The 22,236-nt window shown below is 52.3% G+C and overlaps 1 protein-coding gene across 1 annotated transcript; it reads right to left on the reverse strand.

Annotated features, from left to right (window-relative positions):
* Nucleotides 1-10,004, reverse strand: MEFV (MEFV innate immunity regulator, pyrin). Its single transcript, XM_058680623.1, has 10 exons — nt 9,392-10,004; nt 7,362-8,108; nt 6,249-6,595; nt 5,737-5,832; nt 4,341-4,571; nt 3,936-3,958; nt 1,619-1,734; nt 1,421-1,453; nt 1,112-1,144; nt 1-948 (listed from the first exon to the last, which is right to left on the reverse strand). The coding sequence occupies exons 1-10, from the start codon at nt 9,666-9,668 to the stop codon at nt 398-400; spliced, it is 2,454 nt and encodes an 817-aa protein (XP_058536606.1). The 5' UTR covers nt 9,669-10,004; the 3' UTR covers nt 1-397.
* Between the last annotated feature and the right edge of the window lie 12,232 nt (nt 10,005-22,236).

A 22,236-nucleotide genomic window follows, 5' to 3' on the forward strand; every position in this document is an offset into this window, starting at 1 on the left:
TCAGGGCGAGGACTTTAGCCACTAAGCCACACCGCCGGGCCCTCCGCATTTTCAAAGTGGTTAGAGAAGAGTGTGAACACACCGTTAGCCTACAGTTCTGAGGGAAAGCAAGGGCAGAATGTTTGGCCTGAGGAGCATCTGGGAGTGCCGGTCATCCGGGGGGTTATTACACAATAGCCATGCACTTCTTCCTCTGGTCTACTTCACATTGCCAGCACCTGTGCTGCCTTCATCCTTGATTGGCAAGTAGTTGCTGACCTCTGCTACAATCTGGTAAACTTTTTGGTTTCATTGCCTTTCATCTGTCAGCTAGCACCCAGGTAGGGTCTGGTGTGGACTGGTGGGTGGATGAACCATGACCCAGGCCAAGAGCTGGAAGCCACACAGGGTGGGGCACTCAGTGAGGCTGTTGACCACTCACTGGACAGATGGTCAGAGGACCTGTGTTCTTCCCCCCATCATGTCCCCCGGGGCTGAAGATAGCTTGAAGGGGGCCAGAGGAAGAGAAACCGGTGAATGTGTATATGTGGGACCTGGCTGTCACGTTGTAGAAGGAGATGTTTCTGGTCATGTAGTCTAGGAAGACGCCCACACGCCTCGGAGGCTCCCTCATCTTCAGGCGGCTCGGAGGGGAGGAAGACACCTGGTACTCATTCTGCTTCATCATCATCACCCAGTAGCCATTCTCGGGTGACAAAGTCATGCTCCCCTTCCTGCTCACGGATGCCTTGCAGACCCCCAGCATCCAGGTTGTCTTGTCTGTGACCTCCACTTCCCAGTAATGGCGGCCGGAGAGGAAGCTGGGGTTGCCCAGAGCAATGATGCAGCTGTCAAATCTCTCTGAGCCTTCCGGAAGTCGGTCCCACTTGTTTCCAAGTCTCATGCTCTTCAAATTGTCAGAGAAGATGAGGTTGGGGTGTGAGGTTTTTGTATCCAGGGTCATATTAACTGCAGAGGAAATTAGGAAAACAAGCTGGGGTGCAGCAGCAACATGACCCCAAGGTTCTTCCTACCCGCAGGACACAGGGGCAGGACCACTGTTCCAGAATGTGGTGGGGGACACTCAGGGATGCAGCAGACCAAGCTCGTTTGCCTTTATTGGGGCACTTACCAGCATATGCCTGTGCACCAATCAGTTCTGGAACTAGAGGAGAAAAAGAACAGCGGGAAGGAAGGTCCTGAGCCCTGCTGTCCAGGGGGCTGAGTGACACTCCCCCACAGCACAGAGGCAAGAATACCCCTGTGAGGACCCTGCAGCTTGTAACTGGGACAGCCTTGTTCGTCCCGGGCACCCAGGCCTGTCCAGAGAGGTAGCAGCCAGCAAGGTGGCACAGAGGGCTGCACAGCATGTGTGGTCTTCTGTGACCAAATAGCGCCCTGAAACCAGTGCCATGTCACAGGAACCCTGGCCATCACTCACCATTGAATGTTTCCATTTCTGAACGCAGTGTTTCTAAAAGGGGAGAAGGGGAAGCTCAGGTTATACCAGCAAGCTGTGTACGGAGTGGGAAGCTGGAGACACGGGCGGGAGATGAGGCGGGGAAGCGAGGGGCTCTGGTCTGCGTGGAGCTCAGTGATGAAGTGAAAGGCAGCTCTCATTCTCCCTAAGCCCACCTACCTGAGAAGTACTTCATGCTCTTCTCTATAAACTCTGACTTCCGGTAGAGCAGGTGGATCTTTTCTCTCACCTCTGGAGGAGTAACCCATGGCTCAGGAACAGTCATGGCCTTGGCCCTAAGGACGAGACTGTTAGCCAGACAGAATTGGAGCAAGAAGGTGGCCCAGTTCCCATGACCCAGAGGGAAGGTGCAACCTGAGCTATGTAAAGCAAAAGCCTCTCTGAACTCAGGATTCTGAACAGTGCTTCCCAACTTTGGCCACACATGGGTGTCTTCAGAGAAGTTTCAAGAACCATTGATACCAAACCACTATGAGTTTAATAATGGTGTTAAAGTATATTGATATTATCTATTGGAATTATCTATATGGAGTTAATTGTATGTTCAGTTTGATTCTTTCTTTTTAAGATATATTTAGGGCCTGGCGCCATGGCCTAGTGGCTAAAGTCCTCGCCTTGCACGTCTGGGCTCCTATATGGGCGCCGGTTCTAATCCCGGCAGCTCCACTTCCCATCCAGCTCCCTGCTTGTGGCCTGGGAAAGCAGTTGAGGATCTCCCAATGTCTTGGGACCCTGCACCCGTGTGGGAGACCTAGAAGTTTCTGACTCCTGGCTTCAGATCGGCACAGCACCGGCCGTTGCGGTCACTTGGGGAGTGAGTCATTGGACGGAAGATTTTCCTCACTGTCTCTCCTCCTGTCTGTATATCTGACTTTGTAATAAAAATAAAATAAATCTTTAAAAAAAGATATTTATTTTTATTTGAAAGTCAGATTTGCAGAGTAAAGGAGAAACAGAGAGAAAGATCTTCCATCCACTGGTTCACTGCCCAAGTAGTTGGCAATGGTTGGTGCTGAGCCAATCCGAAGCCAGGAGCCAGGCGCCCCTTCTGGGTCTCTTGTGTGGGTGCAGGGTCCCAAGGCTTTGGGCCGTCCTCGACTTTCCTAGGCCACAGCAGGGAGCTGAAAGGGAAGTAGAGCAGCCAGGATATGAACTGGCACCCATATGGGATCCCAGACATGCAAGACGAGGACTTAGCTACTAGGCTACCGCACTGGGCCCAGTCTTTGATTCTTTTGAAAAAAAAAATAAGTGAGAAAACAAACCATAGTAAAATACTAATTACACCCTATAGATTGGCTAGTCTAGAAATAAAAATGCTGGCAAGGATGTGGAGAACTTGAATCCTGTGCTTTGCTGGTGGGCTTGTGAAATGATGCAACTACTGTGGGAGACTATATAGTGGTTCCTGAAAAAATGTAACAGAACTTCAGTCTGATCCAGCAGTTCCACATGCAGACATATATTCTAAATAACTAAAAGCAGGCTCTCTAGTCGGGTATTTAATGCCCATTTTTAAAGCAATGTTATTCCCAATAGCAGAAGGTACAGTTTAATGCCCATCAGCTGATGGATAGGTAAGCAAAATGTGGTATAGAAACATGATTTAAAAATGTGATAGGATGCTATTCAGCTGTAAAAGGAAGTACAATTCTGACATGTAACACAACAGGAATGAACACTGGGGACACTGTGCTGTGTGCAAGGAGTCACTGTTGGGACAGACATAGCCTGGGTCCACTCGGGTGAGGTCCCGAGCGGTCATGGTCACAGACAGAGAGCTGGACAGTGGTTGCTGGGGAGGGGAGCGAGGGTGAGGAGTTGGTGTTTGATGGGGATGCATTTGGGAAGATGAGGGAGTTCTGGATGTGGTTGGAGGCGGTAAATCCACAATAGCCTGAGTGTCCTTCATGCTGCTCAACTGCACACCTGAAGATGGTTAAAATAGCACTTTGCTGCCTCCTCCATCCTCAATCAGAATGCTTTAAAATCTCACTAGCTCCTGGATTCAGCCCCCAGAAATTAGGGTTTAACTTGAACTGTGCCACAGTTGCCTGAGGGCTGATGAGCACCGGCCACTGGGAACTCCCCACCCCACCCCCAATCACCATCCAGCCGGGGGCACAGGCAAGTCCTCCCTGCGTTGTAGCAGTGTGGCAGCCCAGCAGCACTGGCTTGATATAGTTGCATGGGCTTCGGTTTTGTGCAGTTCCCCAAGTAGCCCTGTGTGCAGCCTCATCCCTTTGCTCCCAGCCCCCCTCCTGGGAAGTGCTGCCTTCCCCGAGGCCACAGGCAGCTCTGCGGGGCACTGGCCTGGAGAACTCTGGGCTGTCACTGCCTTCTCAGCCCCTCTCTGCATAAATCCAGACAAGCTGTGGCAGGGGGAGGTGTCTGCAGTCACAGACCTGGGGTTTGAGGGCGGCTCCCTCCTAGGTGGGAGGGAGACGCCCAGAGGGTCCTCACAGGAGCTCTCTACCTGTGCAAGGTGACTCCGATGCCCTAGGAGAGAAAAGAGGGAAGCTCTCCAACACCAGGCTGCAGAGGCCGAGCCCTGCCCGCTCCCCTGGGCTCCTGCCCTTACCAGGAATCCCCGCCCCTCGCACTGCTCCTCAGTTCTGCCTCTCATCACCTGAGCATTAGCCCTGCTGGGGCCTGCCTTGAAGCTGCACCCAGCCCTCAGACCTCTTTTGGATAATGCCAGGGACCACCAGTCTCAAGAGACACCTCTCAAGAGACATCCAAAGGGTCTGGGCACAGAAGACATCAAGGGCCATCTAGGCCACCCCCACCCCCAGTCTTCCTCAGGGCTTGGGCAGTGCTAGAAACCTGAGTCAGACTAGCAGGTCTAGGGGACAGGGAGGCCCTGTCCAGACACACTCACCTGCACGAGCTCCCATTCTGGCTGGCACTGCTGGGCTTCCAGCTCCCCAATCAGCTTGTCCAGAAGGGCGATGTCACAGGACACTTGGGTGCCATATTTCTCCCGGACCTGGCTAATGGTCTGGCCCAGCTCATCCAGCCAGGCCACAAACAGCTGCTCTTGATGCTCCAGAAACTTGAAAAGCTGCTCCACCTGGCTCCGGATTCTCTGTTTCTGGGTTTCAGTTTGTTTCTGGGGAATATAGGAGAGAGAGAGTAGGAGTCAGTGATATGAGGTGGGCCCTGTGTATCCTGGGGGTCCCCAGAAGCCCACCTGGAGGCGGCGGATGGGAGCCTCAGGTTCCACAGCAGCAAGCAAGCTAGACTGGAACCTCCTAGAGCCAACTCAGGCCCTTGCCAAATGGGCACATTTGGACAGAGAGCCTTGTGGAACACCATGACATGGAAAAGGGGCCGGTGCAAGTCAGGAACTGGAACAGGTGCTTCTCTCACAGCCCTCAGAAGCAGCCAGCCCTGCCAACCAACCTTGACTTTCAGACTGTGAGATAGTAAATGAAGCCGTGATGCTCGTGACAGCGCCCACAGGAAACTGAGCCCTGGCGAGTCTGCCTCCCTGAAAAGCTGATGCTAGAATGCCCATGCCCTGGGGTTCTACATGGAAGGCCATGACCTGCAGGTATGCTTCTGGCTTGACGAGCTGTTTGTAGGCATTGTAAGAAGCGACTTGAACACTGGCCCCGAAGACTAATGAGAACCCACCACTTTAGACCCCGCGCCACCTTAAATACCTGCTTCCCCTAGGTCCTAACCCTGGTAAAACCCCACTTGCGAGTAAGCTTCGCACCTTTTAGATTTAAATTGTGTTCTCTGCCATCATATCAGATAGCCCTAGTCACTAATCCGTGAGGCACTAGCTCTCAGGCCCTCTGTGGTCCTTCCTCTGCACAGGCGTGTGCCGTGGCTTCCCAAAGCCCTTGTCACCCAAACCGATGCAGTCAGTGACCTTGGGTTCTAACCTCAGAATCTGTGAACTAACCAAATTCTTTCTCTGTAAAGTTGACCATCTCAGGTATTTTAGTTGTAAGGAAAAGCCACCTAGTACAAGTGGATACAAACAGGAACCAGAGAGGGAGACAGGCCCAGCCCGGTGGAAATGCATCAGCAAGGCCAGGCCCTAGGACGATGGCACTTCCGTCTCAAGGAAGAAAGAGGAGCAGCTTACCTGTCTGTCCTTCTGCACAGCAGAAGGTAAGGGTGTTTGCTGAAGTTGGTGGTGTTGAAGAACCACAGTTGTGAAAATATGTGGGGCTGCATAGTGGCATGACATTGACTTTCCTTGAATCAGAGCCCTGCCTGGCGCCGGCCCTCCCTGCCTGCTGCAGGTGTGAATGCCTTACCAGGAGGCTCTCCATCTGCTCAGCTCCCTGGGACCTCTGCTCCTCCCCAGACTGTCTCAGCTGCCGCAGACGTTCCAGTTGCTGCTGAATCTGCTCCTGGGAAAGGGTGTTTGTTGAACTCCTGTCATCATCAGCTGACAAGCAACATTCTCCCTGGCGGCAAGGCTGAGGGCGCTGCAGTAGGGGGCAGTGTTGTGTGCAGAGGAGAAAGGGCCACGGGTTCCATCACCATGGGACATAGAGACAAAGGGAGACCCTGCGACCTCCTGGGAGCCCCAGAGTTCAGGCACATCTGAAAGCACGGTGACCTCCCACCGCCACCAGCCCTGGGTCTCCAAGCTACAAAACCAGCCTGTTCTCCCTTGGCTGCTGCAGTCTGTGTTGTGATATGGCCATTTACAGCCTAGGAGTTCTGGCTAGTGTACCAGCATCCCAGAGATGGTGAGGGAAACCAGGCAATACGTGTCCAAGCTGATGTGTGCTGAGGTCGGCCTTCCGCTGGTGACACCTACCCTGTACTCCAGGGCGACCTCCTCCAGGGGGCGCACACGGTGGCCTTGGTGCTCCTGACTCAGCCTACAGATGAGGCAAATGGGCTCCCTGTGGTCCTCGCAGAAGAGCAGCTGGACCTGCTTCATGTGGCGCTGACACTGTGGTAGGGACTGAGGGCTCAGCTCTGGGGAGTTCTTCCATGCCAGGGAGGCCTGACATTGCAGGCAGATATGCAAGGGGTTGCCGGAGGCCCTGAGGTGCCCAGGAACAGGAGAGCAGCTGCAGACGCCGTGCCTGCAGGTACCACCAACTGGGTCTCCTTTCTGGGCGTGGCAGAGGGAACATGCAGCCTTGCCCTGTGGCTTCCCTGGGGACAATGACAGTGGAGTGAGTGGCAAAGCCAAGATGTTCTTAAAGCAGGGCTGTCAGTCACTAGACCACATAGATCCTTGGCTAGACTCTGCCCAGCGTGTCCTCAGACTTCTTCCCAGTGAGCAGCAAACATGTTCTGGGGGCCAAGATCACAGGGCCAGGCCTCACAACGCTTAAGAGTTGTTTTTCTTGGGTATTTAAGGAAGAACTTTGGCTGTTGCTGGGCAATCTCTGCCTTGCTCCTTCCCAGGTGAGCAAGGCATTCTACCAACACTGTTTCAGGCTGCCCAACTCACCAGTGGGTTGCAGTCGGTGACCGCATGCCTTGCATGCAGGGGCAACTCCAGCCCCGCAGAACCGAAAGCTCTGAATGAACGGATGGGCCACTGCACATGCCCCAAGTTCAGGCGGCATTAAAGGAAAGCCAAGGAGGGAGATTTCTGAGGCTAAGGACACACCGCCTTCACGACAGCTGTGAGCAAGTCCACCTCAAGAGGACCACAGCGCCTTCAGAAAGCAGTAACGACCAGGAATAGGAGGGTCCCAAAAGTAACTGAGAGTAGCTCAGTGCTTTGTGAGCAGGTGCGTGCAGGCTTCTTTTCAGGGTCCACAACCTGCATGCAATTCACAGAGGGCTGCCAGGAAGCACCCAGAAATCCCACTGATAGAAAAGGTGGGGAGAAAAGGGATTTGGGATAACAGCTTTTCAGGCCACAGTTGCTATGGATGTGAGGTTTTCTGGATTCTGAGTTCTTTCTCACCTGAGGAGAGTTGGACGTCTGGATCTGAGGCCTGGCAGAGCGCATCCTCTGCCGCTGCTCCCTGGATGTCGGGGGTCTGTGCACCCTCAATTCCCTTTTCCTCCCAGGGCACTGTAGATTTCTCTTCTGTAGTCACTGATGCACCGGGAGGTGTGTTCCTGAATGGTCCCCACTGTGGAACCGTGGACTGTTCAGGATTCCTAGCGTTCATCTCTAGGGACACAGCAGCCCTGGCAATCCGAGTGGTATTCCCAGCCCCGATCTCCTCCCCAGCTAGAAGAGATCCTGGGTTTGAGGGTTCCTTGTCTTCTGAAGAAATGGTAAATTCGAGGCTTTTTGGTCGCTTCTTTCCTGAAACTAAGTATAAGTCGGCTTTCCTCTGTTCCTTCCTGGCTAGCTGCACACCATAGTGCCCTTGCAGCCGGCCTGCTGAGCTGACATTTCTGCGGAGCTGGGCGCTCACCTCGGCTGGCCTACCCCCAGAGGGCTTGCACAGCCCGGGGCTCCTCCTGCCCAGCAGCTTGCCCTGAGCGTCCGGGCTGGGGCACTTGGGGTCCCTCCGTTTGCCCTGAGGCTTCTTCTGGGACCTCCTCCCGGTCTCCGGCTGGCTGGCCAGCAGGCTGGCTGTGCTGTCCCCAGCCTGCCGCTGCCCCTTGCTGTCCGGGCCAGCTGCCACCTTCAGGCCCCAAGCTGTCTTCACTGTTGAGGATGGCGCCTCAGGGCCCTCCCAACTGCTTTCCGCAGGCTCTGTAAGGACAGCAGGGCAAGACCATGAGCTGCACCAGCGGTGGAGAACGTGAAGAGAGACCCCCCTCAGGCACTGTGGATGGACATTTGTGCTCAGAATATTCCAGAACTTGGCAGTGGCTACCTTAGCAGTTAGTGCCAGGTAAAATCTTTTAAATATTCATTTTGAGGAAAATTTCAGCATTACTTTAAGGTTATTTAGAGCAGTTTGCCTGTGAAGCTGGCTCAGTGCTGAAGCTGTGATAGAAATGGGTATGCCTTTAGCTCAGTGTGAAGCTGCTGCCTGGGACACCTGCATCACCTAGCAGGGCAATGGCATCAGTGCCCGACTCTACTTCTGATTCCAGTTTCTACTGGTGCCCACCCTGGGAGGCAGCAGATGATGGCTCAAGTGTCCGGATCCCTGCCAAGCGGAAGGCTCAGACCGAGCTCCTGACACCTGGTTGCCTGCTGGCCGTGTCCTGACTGTCGCTGGCATTCGGTAAGTGAACCAGAGGATGAAAGGTGTCTGCCTGCTTGCCTGTGTCTCTCTGATTTTCAAATAAAATGTGTCAATATATAATGTTAAAAACTGAAATGTTCTACCCATTAGATTATGTTAAATTATATTCCAAGAGTAGAAAACTTGTGTGCAGCTTAAATAGTTCTGTGTCGTAGAAATACATGGAATGCATTTTTGAGAGAGCCTTAAAGTCTAGAAATAATAGAAAAGTTCAGACATCAAAGAAAGTATCTCAGGCCCACTCAGGAGCTCAAGATGTCTTAAAAACAGAGACTGTATAGCCAGATTGATTGATCACACTGTAATTAAATCAAAGTCTCAAAAGAAGAACAACAGCAGCAGCAGATGGAAGCAAGGGAGAGATGAAGAAGGAAAGCAGGGACTGTGTCCTTTGGAGAACTCCACGGACCACAGTCGGTTGTGCTGAAAAGGGCTGTGGAGCTGGAGTCCAGTGGCTGGCCCTGAGCCTCAGTCCTGTTGGTGTGTTTGATTGGCAGGTGCTCTGCGCCCCCACCCTCGTCGGCATTGTGGTGTTCATCACAAAGCAAGGAATCCTAAAGCAAGCATCCAGACACCTGCAAGTCCCCATCCTGAGCTGCAGTCGGTCCCAGCCTTGTTTTAAGACCTGGGGAGCTTGATTGACCCAGACGCTAGAGAGAGGCCAACGGGCTTGCTGGGAGAGGAAATCCTAGGACTCCTAACCCCTAAGGGAGCATGTGAGGTCTGAGCCTGCTGGTCTTCCCTCCCAGCAGTGGACAGCAGGCAGCCCCAGGTCCCTTACCCTGGCCAGTCACTCTGCGGAGCTCCTCGGCCAGGAGACGCTGGTTGATGGCCCGCAGGACCTGCAGGGTCAGCCGCACGGCGTACTCCTTCCCGTAGTAGGTGACCAGCAGGGTGGCCAGCTCCACTGGCCTGGCCATCTGCAGCTGGCCCCGGGGAATCCGGGAGTGCTGTTTTTCCAGGCTGATGTTTTGCAGCTTAAACTTGAACTTCTCAAGGTCATAGGGCACCAGGTCCTCCAGGGTGTTCAGCAGGTGATCACTCAGAGTCCTGGCCATAGCGGTGAGTAGGAGAGTATGAGCCAGCCAACTGCCTCCTGGCAGGAAAATAACCCGTCTGTCCCAGCAGCCCCAAGGGCAGGCAATAAGAGGCAGCTTGTGAAATAACGGAAAAGACACAGGAAATGCTTGATGCTATGGTTAGAGCTGAGACACCCTTCAGGGTGTGTCACTACCAGCTCCTGTTCTCTGACTCAGGGTTTTCCAGCTGGGGAGGCTTTGTGCCTTGCCAGGCATGTGCCCCCTCCCTATAACTCAGTTGTTAGCCCACACTGAGCCAGGGAGAGGTGGGCAGGTCTTGAGGGAGGCTCTGGGATTGGATTTCAGATCAAACACCCACTGCCACTGCCTCATGGATCCATATTGTCCCCATATTAGCACAAGGTCCTCCTGCAAACTTGAGGTGTTGTGGAGCCTCCAGGGCCAACGGTTGGGCGAGGTGGGGGGAGCAGAGACCAATACCCACAAGCTGTCCCCTTCCCTGGCCAGGGAGGCAGGGCACTGCCAGGGTACATGCTGTGATGTCACCCCTGGGGCTGCGCTGGAGCCTCTCGAGATGACAGAGCATGACCTGGCCGAGTGGTCCAGCCACTGCTTGTGAGGTCTGTGACCTGTCTCCGACTGCTTGGGTGCGTGTCAGGCCTGACACCGCTCCCGATCCCAGCTCTAGTTCCTGTGTGCCCTGGAAGGCAGTGGTGATAGCTTAAGTCCCTGGATTCCTACCACCCCAGTGTGAGACCTGCGCTGAGTTCCTGGCACCGGCTCCTTCCTGGCATATTCCTTTCACAGGTTTGCAGCTGTGACACGGCAGGCAGAGGCCAGGACTTGGACAAGCCATGTACCCCAAGGGGCACGCTTATCAGGCTGCTGAATCATTGCAGGCAGAGAATCTGTTCTTATTCCAGAAGTTTAGGTCAATGATTATCAGCCATTGGGGCAGATGGAGGGTGAGCTGGTGTCACAGTGCAGTCTGTTGTTCTCTACTTCAGAGCAACGTCGGAAATTTCCCAAGAACTTGCAACTGGCTCTTTGTATTCTCAACACTGTAAGTCTCTTTCACAAGGAAGCTATGGGGCAGACAATACTGATATCCCTCTTTTTTTAAAAAAAGATTTATTTTATTTTCATTACAAAGTCAGATATACAGAGAGGAGGAGAGACAGAGAGGAAGATCTTCCGTCTAATGATTCACTCCCCAAGTGAGCGCAACAGCCAGTGCTGCACCAATCCGAAGCTAGGAGCCAGGAACTTCTTCTAGGTCTCCCACACGGGTGCAGGGTCCCCGGGCTTTGGGCCGTCCTCAACTGCTTTCCCAGGCCACAAGCAGGGAGCTGGATGGGAAGTGGAGCTGCCAGGATTAGAACCGGCACCCAAATGGGATCCCGGCGCGTTCAAGGTGAGGACTTTAGCCGCTAGGCCACGCCGCCGGGCCCACTGATATCCCTTAAAGACCAAGCTAGCAATGAAGCATATTTAAAAGCTTTTTTCTGATTATGGAGGAGTCCATGCTTTTAAAATCTCAAATGATGCAGAAATAATGCTGTAGAAGGTTGTTCTCAGTCTCTCTCCTTCAAATAATAGAAATAAAAACAGAAAAACAAGAATGTGGAAAACAACAAGCAGGTCAAGGAGCAGCATCTCCTGACGCCTCTGAAGCCGCTGCAGGCCCGGGCCTGCCAGCCCACTTCCAGCTGGGACAAAACCACGTGCATCACTGTCCCTGGACGCCACCTCTTTAGTCTGCCTTGAGGCTCGGGTCAGGTACACCACCCTGACCCCTTGCTGGATAAGCAGCCCTGCATGTGAGACTCTGGACCTAGCCACCCTCAGGAGAAGGCTTTGGGAAGTTTTTGGTTGGTAGAATTTGCCTTCCTGTTGCACATGTTTTCTGTTTTACAGAATATTCGGGCACTCTGTGGACTTGGTTTGGCAGCTGACCACGTGCAGTTCCCCGGGTCCCATTGAGAAGGTGTCCAGACGGTCTCCTTTCAGAACATGGGTGTGGCCACATGCGCACTGGTGGTGCAGACAGCAGGTGCGTGAACTCCGCAGGTTAGCCTCGCAGGGTGTTGGCTGGGGCCTCGCTGGGACCATCGCAGGCATCAGGCTCAAGGGGCAGAAACCCAGTGCCACCCAGGCAGCTGCTCATCACCAGAGAGAGAAATGAGAGTGACGGGGATACAAGTGGCTGTGGCGAGTTCTTAGAACCCCACTGCACAGGAAACTCCTCCGAGCCATGACGAAAGCACCGTCAGCAGCATGGCCTTGGGAATGGAGCTTTCCTCCTGACTCAGGACATTCTGCAATGGCAACAGCACCTTCCACAACAGGGGCTTCTGGGAGGTCTGAGTCAAGAGGGGCTCGCCGAACTTACACAACTTTTTAATTTGTTGGTGCTGTAATGATTTTTTAAGAGTTATTTTGTTTGGAAGCCAAAGTTATGGTGAGAGGGATAGATAGAGAGCAGTCTTTCATCCACTGGTTCACTCTCTAAATGGCCACAATGGACTGAGCTGAGCTGTTCCAAAGCTGGAAGCCAGGAGCTTCTTCCTCGTCTCCCACGTGAGTGCAGGAACTCAAGCACTTGGGCCATCCTCCACTGCCTTCCCAGACCATAAGCATGGAGTTGGATCAGAAGTGGAGCATCTGGGACTCTAACTGGCACCCATATAGGATGCCCACACCATAGGGAAATTGGCATGCTATGCCACCACACTGGCCCTGCTATAGTGATTCTTTAAAATCAAAATGTGATAATAACAATAGAGCCTTTGTGATATTTTTGTTAAAATTTATTTTATTTTAAATATTTAGATTATTTATTTAAAAGGTGGCAGGGAGGAAGAAGGGGTCAGAAGAGAGAGAATGATCCTCCAGCCATTGTTCCACACCTCCTCCCCACCCCAACAAATGCCTGAGGCTGCCTCCTAGGGTGCACATCGGCAGGAAGCCTGAGTCAGAAGCAAAGCTAGGATTGGAACTGACACCCCGGTGAAGAGTGAAGGACATCGTCCCGAGTGCCTGTCTCCCTCCCGCTGCGTTTTCAGCAAGCATGCACTCAGCTGCTCCCCTCTCTTGTGCTCCGCCAGCAGCTGAGTGATCCTGTTTGTGGGCTCCATTGTAAACCCATGTCAGCACAGCTGCTGCGGGTGTCCACTCCCTTCTCATTCCCCAGTAAAGCACAGCTCTAGTACCACAATTTGTACTCCATTTCTGGCTCACCAATGGTTTCACTGCCTATGGCTTTTCTTTCTGCATCATTTGGCATTTTTAAAAAAATGAGTATTGGGGCTCCAGCTCCCTGCTAATGGCTTGAGAAAAGCATCAGTAGGTGACCCGAATGCTTGGTCCCCGGCTACCCACATAGGAGACCCCAATGAAGCTCCTGGCTTGTGCCCTGGCCCAGCTGATAGCCATTACAGCCTTCTGAAGAATGAAGCAAAGGATGGAAGATCTCTTTGTCTTTTCCTTTCTCTGTAACTCAGACTTTTAAATAAATATTTCAAAAAAATGAGCACTATGTTGCTTTTATAATAAAATACAGATTTTTTTAAAAGATTTATTTATTTTTGTTACAAAGTCAGATATACAGAGAGGAGAAGAGATAGAGAGGAAGATCTTCCGTCCGATGATTCACTCCCCAAGTGAGCGCAACAGCCGGTGCTGCACCGATCCGGAGCCAGGAGCCAGGAACTTCTAGGTCTCCCACATGGGTGCAGGATCCCAAAGCACTGGGCCATCCTTGACTGCTTTCCTAGGTCACAAGCAGGGAGCTGGATGGGAAGCAGGACTGCTGGGATTAGAACCAGCACCCATATGGGATCATGGCACATGCAAGGCAAGGATTTTGTCACTAGACTACCTCACCAGACCCACATGGTAAATAATTTAAGGCCACTGGATTGTTACACCATTTTGACACTGTTAGATTTGCCACTCGCCAAAATGTTAAATTCACCTACCACCAGGCTAAGAATTATTCAGCCACATATATGGAAAGAATTTAGGTGGTCTTTATTTCGGGGACCCACGGTCACAGCTTCCCTTCCCCATGCAGCAGAAAGGACGGACGTGGAGTGAGCTGCAGAGGAATAAGAGCCCAGCAGAGACGGGGAAGAGGCTTTTTAAACTCTCCTTGACACGGAAGCCGAGATGGGGTCGCTTCAGCCTTTATTGGTGTCGGGGTATGGGTCTGTGCCCCTCATTGCTTCAACGATGGTCTCACAACCTGAGGGGCCCACCAGAATTCTACCATCCGTTCTGGGTCTGAACCCCACCCCCCTCCGGCCGCTGTGGTAGCCATCAGACACAACTGTTTCGACACGTCAATATTTTCAGCTTTCTTTATGAGAAGTAGAAAGTGGAGTGAGAGTGAGAATGTGATGAGAGAGAGCAAAAGCGAGAGAGAAAACAAGCTAGCTCTTATTCTACTGACTCACTCCCCAAATGACTGCAATAATCCCAAGCCAGGGACTCAAGTTGGAGCCAGAAACTACCCAGCTCTCTGACATCAGCGGTGGGAATCCAAATACTGGAGCCTGGTTGCTTCATTCCTGGGTGTGGATCTGCAGGAAACTTGCAATGGGAGCACAGCCAGGACTTGAACTCAGGCAGCTAGTACAGGACCCAGGCATCCCAATCTGCTTCCTGACCACTAGGCCAAATACCCGCCCATTGTGACTTTTGCTAGAACTCCTTGGGCACAAAAAAATTAGACTTTGTCCGTCAAAGAAAATCATTAACCTTCTTGGATCTAAAGTTTTGACTTGCCCACTGCCGAGCAGGCCATAATTTAAATGCTGAAATGAAAACTGAAGTTGAGGTCATATCCTAGTTGATGCATAAATTATACATGACCAGGGTCACTGCTCACCCTGCAGACAGCTGTTGCATAATTCTGGCACAGCATTTTGTGGTAGAGCCTAGAAATTAATCTACGATAGTTCACCTCTCAAAATATTAAATTTCTTTCTTTTTAAAAAATTTTATTGAAAAGGCAGATAAGAGAGAAAGATCTTCTATCTGCTGGTTCACTCCCCAAATGGCAACAAAAACTGGAGCTGAGCTGATCCAAAGCCAGGAGCCAGGAGCTTCTTCTGGGTCTCCCACATAGATGCAGGGTCCCAAAGCTTTGGGCTGTCCTCAACTGCTTTCCCAGGGCACAAGCAGGGAGCTGGATGGGAAGTGGAGCAGCTGAGATTAGAACCAGTGTCCACATGGGATGGCAGCACATGCAAAGTGCGGATTTAGCTACTAGGCTACCATACTGGGCTCTCAAATGTCTTTCTTAAAATTAAACAGAATGGGGCCCAGCGTGGTAATCTAGTGACAAAATTCCTTACCTCGCCTTGAATGCGCTGGGATCCCACATGTGTGCCCGTGCTAATCCCGGCAGCTCCACTTCCCATCCAGCTCCCTGCTTGTGGCCTGGGAAAGTAGTCGAGGACGGCCCAAAGCCTTGGGTCCCTCTACCTGCATGGGAGACTGGGAAAAAGCTTCTGGCTCCTGGCTTTGGATCAGCGTAGTTCCAGCCCTTATGGTCACTTGGGAATGAATCAATGGATGGAAGATCTTCCTCTCTGTTTCTCCTCCTCTGTATATCTTTCCAATAAAAATAAATAAATCTTAAAAAAAAACCCTCCCACTTCTTTAAGAAGGGTGGTGGTATGTAGATACTTTAGAAGTTAACATGGAAATATTAATAGGAAACTGGATATGAAGGGGAGCAAACAAGATGCAAACTGGCACCCATATGATAGTGTTACCAGTGCTGGAAGTGGCAGCTTAACCCCCTCTTTGGTATTTTATTTTGTAGTTTGGTCTTTCACATGGGGCACTTGAGGAGGATCTTGTTTGGAGAAGGGGCCGCTGCCTTACTGAGCAGACTTCTACACAGCAGAGTGCAAAGCCGGGGGTGGTGTCTGTGCTTGGGGTCTGAGAAGCAACAGCCTGGCTCCCGAGGCAGCCGGCGAGGGGCCGCACGAGTGGTTGGCAGCGGTAAGCGGCATCTCCAGGTCGGAACTAGAGGACGCCCAGTCTTTCACTGAGGTGAGGGGACTTGGGAAAGTTGGACTCAAGCAGGGACAGAGAAACAATGGTTTCCGCAGGAGGAAGGAGTCTCTGCCCACGCATGGCACTGCCCACAAGAGACCCGCCTTCTCAACGCTGTGTCACAAGCAGCAGGTTCCATAAATGCGACCCAGGAGACTGACTGTCGAATATACACACGCAGGCAAAGTGCAGGTTCTTTTGACCCTCAACTTTATTCATTTTTTTCCTACTTTTTTTTTTCTTTTTTTTGGTGGGGGATCAATATTTCTAGGTTTTGGGAATGCATTCGCCGACTGCCCACGAGCTTACAAACCCCAGCAGCTCGGCGCCTGGGAGACACCCCGCTCTTGGAGGTCACCCTTAGGCCACCCGGTCCTCGCCCCGTGCTCCAGAATTGCCACGCTTCTCCGCATTTTGAAACTGCTTGTTTATGAGCTGGAAGCCGCCTGACGTGGCGGAAAACACGATATTGACAGGGGCAGCAGCTGTGTGAAAGGGGCGGGTTTCCCACCTTCCCTCTTCCGTTTCCGGCCTGTCGAAGGGTTCCTTGGGGGAAATCGGAGAAAGTCCCCAAAGCGGCGCAGCCCTCAGTGTCCCCTAGGCCCTCTGCAAGGATGGGCGCCGGAAAAGGGAAGCCCTGTGGCTGGGCCAACGCCCAAGCCCTACGCTGTCGTCAGGGGGATCCCACCGGCTTCTGGGAAACGGCCAGCCCATCGCGTCCCAAAGCCCAGAACCACATCTCCCAGAGGCCCCCGGGGCAGCACCGAGCCCACTGGGGGCCGCGAGTGCCCGGCAGGGTCTCCCGGAGGGCGCTGGCCGTGGCGGCTGATCCGATTGCCAGCCTCCCCGGTGCTCGCAACCGCACGTGGGAGCCCGCACGTGGACTGCTGGAGTCCTGTTAATTGGCCTGGTAGAGCACAGAGGAGCATTCAAGCGCTCACGGTACCCTGCGTCCGTGGGCCTGGAGGAAGCTCCTAGTTTCTGGTTTTAGGCAGGCTCAGCTCTGGACGTTGCGAGAGTGAAGCAGCAGACGTAAAATCTTTCCATCTGTCTCTTCTAACCCTGCCTTACATTAAGATGGATGACAGGCTTTTTAAAAAAGATTTATTTATTTTTATTGGAAAGTCAGATATATAGAGAGGAGGAAAGACAGAGAGGAAGATCTTCTGTCCATTGATTCACTCCGGTTGGAGGGGACAGGTGTCCAGATCCACCGGCAAGTTTGGGTTAGGACATGGGAGGCACTGGTCCGCATGTTTTTGGAGAAGTGGAGTAAAAGGTTGTCTTGTGGATGTCATACGACACTTCGCGTAGTTCTTTTTTAGCGAGGAGAGGATGCAGTCGTGGCCATCTCCTGTTTGAAGTGAAGGGCAAAGTAATACAGTCAGTCTCTCCTTGATGACCCACACATCTCCCGTTCGGCCATGGTGGTGAAGCTGTAACTGTGCTCCGCGAGGATCTTTATGAGGTAGTCAGGTCCCGGCTGGCCAGGTCCAGATGTCAGATGGTGTGGGGGATGGCGTAACCCTCATAGATAGGCACTGTGTTGGTCACGCCGTTGCCGGAGTCCATCACGATGTCCGTGGTACTTCCCCAGGCATACAGCAACAGCATGGCCTGGATGGCCACGTATAGACATGATTTAGGTCATTTTTCTCTGGTTGGCCTTGGGGTTCAGGGGGATCTCCATCAGCAGCACAGGGTGCTCCTTGGGAGTCAACACACAGATCATTGTGGAAGGTATGGTGTCAGATTTTTTTTTTTTTTATGTTGTTCCAGTTGGCCACAATTCCACATTTGATGGGGTTCTTGTGGGTCAGGATGCTGTGCTTGTTCTGCGCCTTGTCCTTATTGTAGTGATGCAGGCAACTGAGGTCTGGAAGGATCAGGAGACCCAGCTTGAGTGTTATCTAAACAGACTCACGGTGGGTAGCCATGACTGATGTGGAGGTATCCCAAATCTGGGGGTCAGCCTCGGAAGAGGGCAGGGGCCTTGACCCATCTGACTGAGAAGGAAGAGTGACATCAAGGGCTAGTCCTGAATGAGTGAGAGAGGCACCCAGTGTGAGCAAAATATCATATCCCAACAAGGGAGTGGGGCAAGACAGTATGACCAAGAAAGAATGAGTAAAGGGTGTTCCCTCGAGGGAACAATCCAAGTAACCTATCTGCAGAAGTTTGGAGGAGTGGCATCAATTCCCTTAGCCACGATCTGGGGAGGATATGTCCGGCCAGAGTGCACAGGCCACATAGGATAGATAGCCCCCGTGTCTGCCAGGAAATGATGGTCTTACCTGCTATCTCAGTGGAGATCCGGTGTTTAGCCAGGGTGATGGGAGTGTCCATTCCTGCCTGGGCCCTGCCAATCCTCAGCCAGTCGTAAAGTTCAGGCTTCCAGGAGCAGTGCTGGATTTTTATCTGAATCCTGTGTGACCTGCAGCTTATCAAAGTTGACCATCTTATTAGAGGCTGTCTAGACTATACCCATCAGGAGGTTAGATCATTTGAGTCCCATTGTGGCAGCCCCATTGATCATCTTGGTGCTTCCAGTCCCAGGGCATGTTGGGGACTACAGGAGTCCCCGGTAGGAGGGTCTGGTTAGTAAGGCATTGTTGATCTGCATGATTTCTGGCTGCCTGTAGGATGCGAGTCCATTTCTCAGAGGTGTGTAAAGAAATAAGGATGACATGGATGTCTGCTATAAATTTGAGATAAGAGTAGAGGCTTGTGGGCCTGGCGGTGTGGCCTAGCGGCTAAAGTGCTCGCCTTGAGCGTGCCAGGATCCCATATGGGCGCCATATGGGAAGCTCCACTTCCCATCCAGCTCCCTGCTTGTGGCCTGGGAAAGCAGTCGAGGACGGCCCAAAACTTTGGGAGTCTGCACCCATGTGGGAGACCTGGAAGAGGTTCCTGGTTCCCGGTCAGATCGGCACAGCACTGGCCCATTGCGGCTCACTTGGGAATGAATCATCGGACGGAAGATCTTCCTCTCTGTCTCTCCTCCTCTCTGTATATCTGGCTGTAATAAAAAAAATGAATAAATCTTTAAAAAAAAATAAATAAACAAATAAAGAATCTAAAAGTTACATCTTTTTGTACAATAGTGTATGTGGTTCCTAAGCTAAACAAATAAACGCCTCTTGCCAGTTATCAACATTATGGTTCCAGCTGTACCTGTTTAAAAACTGTTTAAAATCTGTTTACCTATATCAACCAAGTTATTCATGTTATTCTCATTGTTTTCTCTAATGTACAATGTAAATTAATTATAAGCCTCTACTTTTTTTTTTTTAAAGATTTATTTATTTCCATTACAAAGTCAGATATACAGAGAGGAAGATCTTCTGTCCGATGATTCACTCCCCAAGTGAGCCACAACGGCCGGTGCGCGCCGATCCGAAGCCGGGAACCAGGAACCTCTTCCGGGTCTCCCACACGGGTGCAGGGTCCCAAGGCATTGGGCCGTCCTCGACTGCTTTCCCAGGACACAAGCAGGGAGCTGGATGGGAAGTGGAGCTGCCGGGATTAGAACCGGCGCCCATATGGGATCCCGGGGCTTTCAAGGCGAGGACTTTAGCTGCTAGGCCACACCGCCGGGCCCTATTTATTTATTTTTATTGGAAAGGCAGATATACAGAGGAGGAGAGCCAGAGAGGAAGATCTTCAGTCTCTTGATTCACTCTCCAAGTGGTTGCAGCAGCTGGTGCTGGGCTGGTCAGAAGCTAGAAGTTTCTTCCAGGTCTCCCACACAGATGCAGGGTCCCAAGGCTTTGTGCCATCCTCGACTGCTTTCCCAGGCCACAAGCAGGGAGCTGGATGGGAAGCAGGGCCTGGGATTAGAACTGACACCCATATGGAATCCCAATATGTGCAAGGCGAGGATTCTAGGCACTAGGCTCCCATGCCAGGCCCTTATTAATATATTTTGAAATGTCTGTAAGCGTGGCATTTTTTTCAGGGCTTTTGTTTCAGAGGGAGGCTGAGAGAATGAGCTTGCATCCACCAATTTATCTCCTACATGCTTTCAGTGGTCAAGGACTCGACTTGGGCTGAAGTCAAGATCCAGGAATACAGTCCAAGTCCTCCCCCACCACGTACATCAGAGGAATCCCAATTACTCAAACCATCCCCACTGCCTCCCAATGTCTGCATTGGCAGGAGACTGGAGTCCAGAACTGGACCCAGGAACTGGACCCAGTACTCCGATAAGGCATGCTAGAGCCTAGCAGGCTAGGCTAAAAGCCTGTTCCCACACAGCTCTTATTAAAATGCAAATACAGTCTCCTTAGCAACAAAGCACCCTTGTGGCCCCCCAGCCCTACCCATGAATAGTTCATTCATAAGCTCAGCCTCTGCCACAGGAACCTGGGCAGTGCCCCTCTTTCTGAGGCACTGCTTCCTAGACCCTGTGGGCTTCTGCAAAGTCAGCAGGAGCCCAGACAGAGGCTACTGCCAACCTCTGCTCCTGACTGGGCCATCAAGCCCTCTCTGTGTTAGAGTGGACCTGGGGAGCAGCTGGGCTTTTGCCCTGTCACATTTGGAGGAAGGGCCATGAGAGACTCATCAGTAGAGTCACGTAGTACTGTAGGTACATGGTCTCCAGCAAGGAAGCAGCTCTGCTCAGCTCAGCCAGGGCTGCCAGTGCAGCCCAGTCAGTGACCATGGAGGTGGGCAGCAGGCCTAGGGAGGCATGGAGGCATGAGGCACTGCAGGGGACAGGGCTGAGAGGGGCCCTGGCTGCCATTGCACCTGCAGGCCTGGAGCCCATGGGGTGACCAGCAGCCAACCAGGTAGGTAGGCAAGAGAAGATGCGTGCTATGTGAGCAGAGCTATATGAGTCCCGGAGGGGGGGTCCCCTCTCCAGGCCACCAACTCCCCCAATCAACCTCCAAAGGGACCTGAGCAGATCCTGGGACTGGGTCATAACAGCTCTGGGGGTCTGGCTTTCTTATCCAGTGCTTTGCAAGACCCCCCGCACAATGCCCACTTTTCATATCCCATTCAGCTTAGGTTTCAGTGGGATGATATGGCTGCTGATGCTTGCTAGGTAAAGCAAACTCATACCTCTAGAGCGGGGATCCTTTCTTGGACAGTGTGGGTCTTTGGGCTGGAAATTTGCAGTTGCCCATGTGTGTGTGGGGGGCTGAGTGATTGTGTACTCTGTGTGTATATTTGTGTGACTATGGATACAGTTATATATATGATTGGTCATGTGTGTGGTTGTGTGTATGTGTGTGATTGTATTTGTGTATATGCGACTGTGATTATGTGTAACTGTGATTGTGTATGTAATATGTGTGTGACTATGTAGGTATGTTGGTGTAATTATGCATATGTGACTGTGTGGTTATACGTGTATGGTTGTGTGTTGAATGCCCCAGAATACATGTGTGTGATCCGCAAGGGGCAATGAAACTCCTCGGGAGGAAGCAAAGACAACCCAGGACAGACTCCAAGGCCAGATGAGCACTGTGCTGTCTGCTGCTCACAGCTCTTCCAACACTGTGTTGGAATTCTTGCCTCATGCAGAGCGCTGTGCCCAAGATACCAGGCTGAGGGTGCAGAGTACCAGAACAAAAGATTCTCCTTCTTTCCTCCTCCATCTCTTGCTGAAGCTGATCACGTGACATAGAGCAGCCAGGCCTGCATCGCTGGGAGGGGCAGGTGGGAGGCTGCTGCCTGTGTCCTGTGGTTTTTTTAAAGAATGCCACAGTGCTCCCTTCCCCGCACAGGACCCATACACTGTGAGTCCCAGCCTGTGTGCACCCCCGCCCCTCGGCCACTCGCATGCTGCCTCTCCAGTCCCTGTGGACTCTGGCATCACGCAGCATAAAGGACAGACACCTCCTTTACCAGGAACTGGGCTGTCTCTTCCTGTGCTTGGTTCCCCTCCCCACACTGAGAATGAGCACATACACTCAGTAACTACACCAGGATTGGTGAGAGCAGCTGGCGATTCCGTGACCCAGAGCAGGCCAAAAGACGAATGAAACGATCCAGTGACAAAATGTCCAATCACTGGGTCTGCATGGCAAACATTTACTGAAGCCATCTGTGCCAGAGGCACTGGCCTGAATGCTGCCAAGACACAAAGGTGCCCAAGACAGCACCCTGGAGACTGCAGCCTCCCTCTTGGCGGGCCTCCAGGGGAGGCTGTCACGGTGCACACACAATAAACTGTCACCATTCCCAGCACCCATGGGATACCCAGGTCAGCTTGCCCCCTGACCTGAAGGCATCTCACAAAGGTAGAAACAAGAGTGGAAACCTAGACTCCCAAGATTCTACATCCAACCCTCAGAGCTCAGCCATCCTGGGAGAAGACCAGAGGTTCGCCTTGGGAGGGATAAAGGGTAGCGGCAGGGAGGACACCAAGAAAGCTTCTAGAATGGTGGGTGTGCTCACTGTGACACTCCCCAGGCCAGAAACCTATGAACTGGCAAGATGTAAAGACTGAAAGCAGCCTCGGAGACACTTTTAGTAACCAGGAGACCTGGGGTTCCTTGTCGGAGAACCA

The sequence above is a fragment of the Ochotona princeps genome, chromosome 24 (genome assembly GCF_030435755.1).
Source record: "Ochotona princeps isolate mOchPri1 chromosome 24, mOchPri1.hap1, whole genome shotgun sequence".
NCBI lineage: Eukaryota > Metazoa > Chordata > Mammalia > Lagomorpha > Ochotonidae > Ochotona > Ochotona princeps.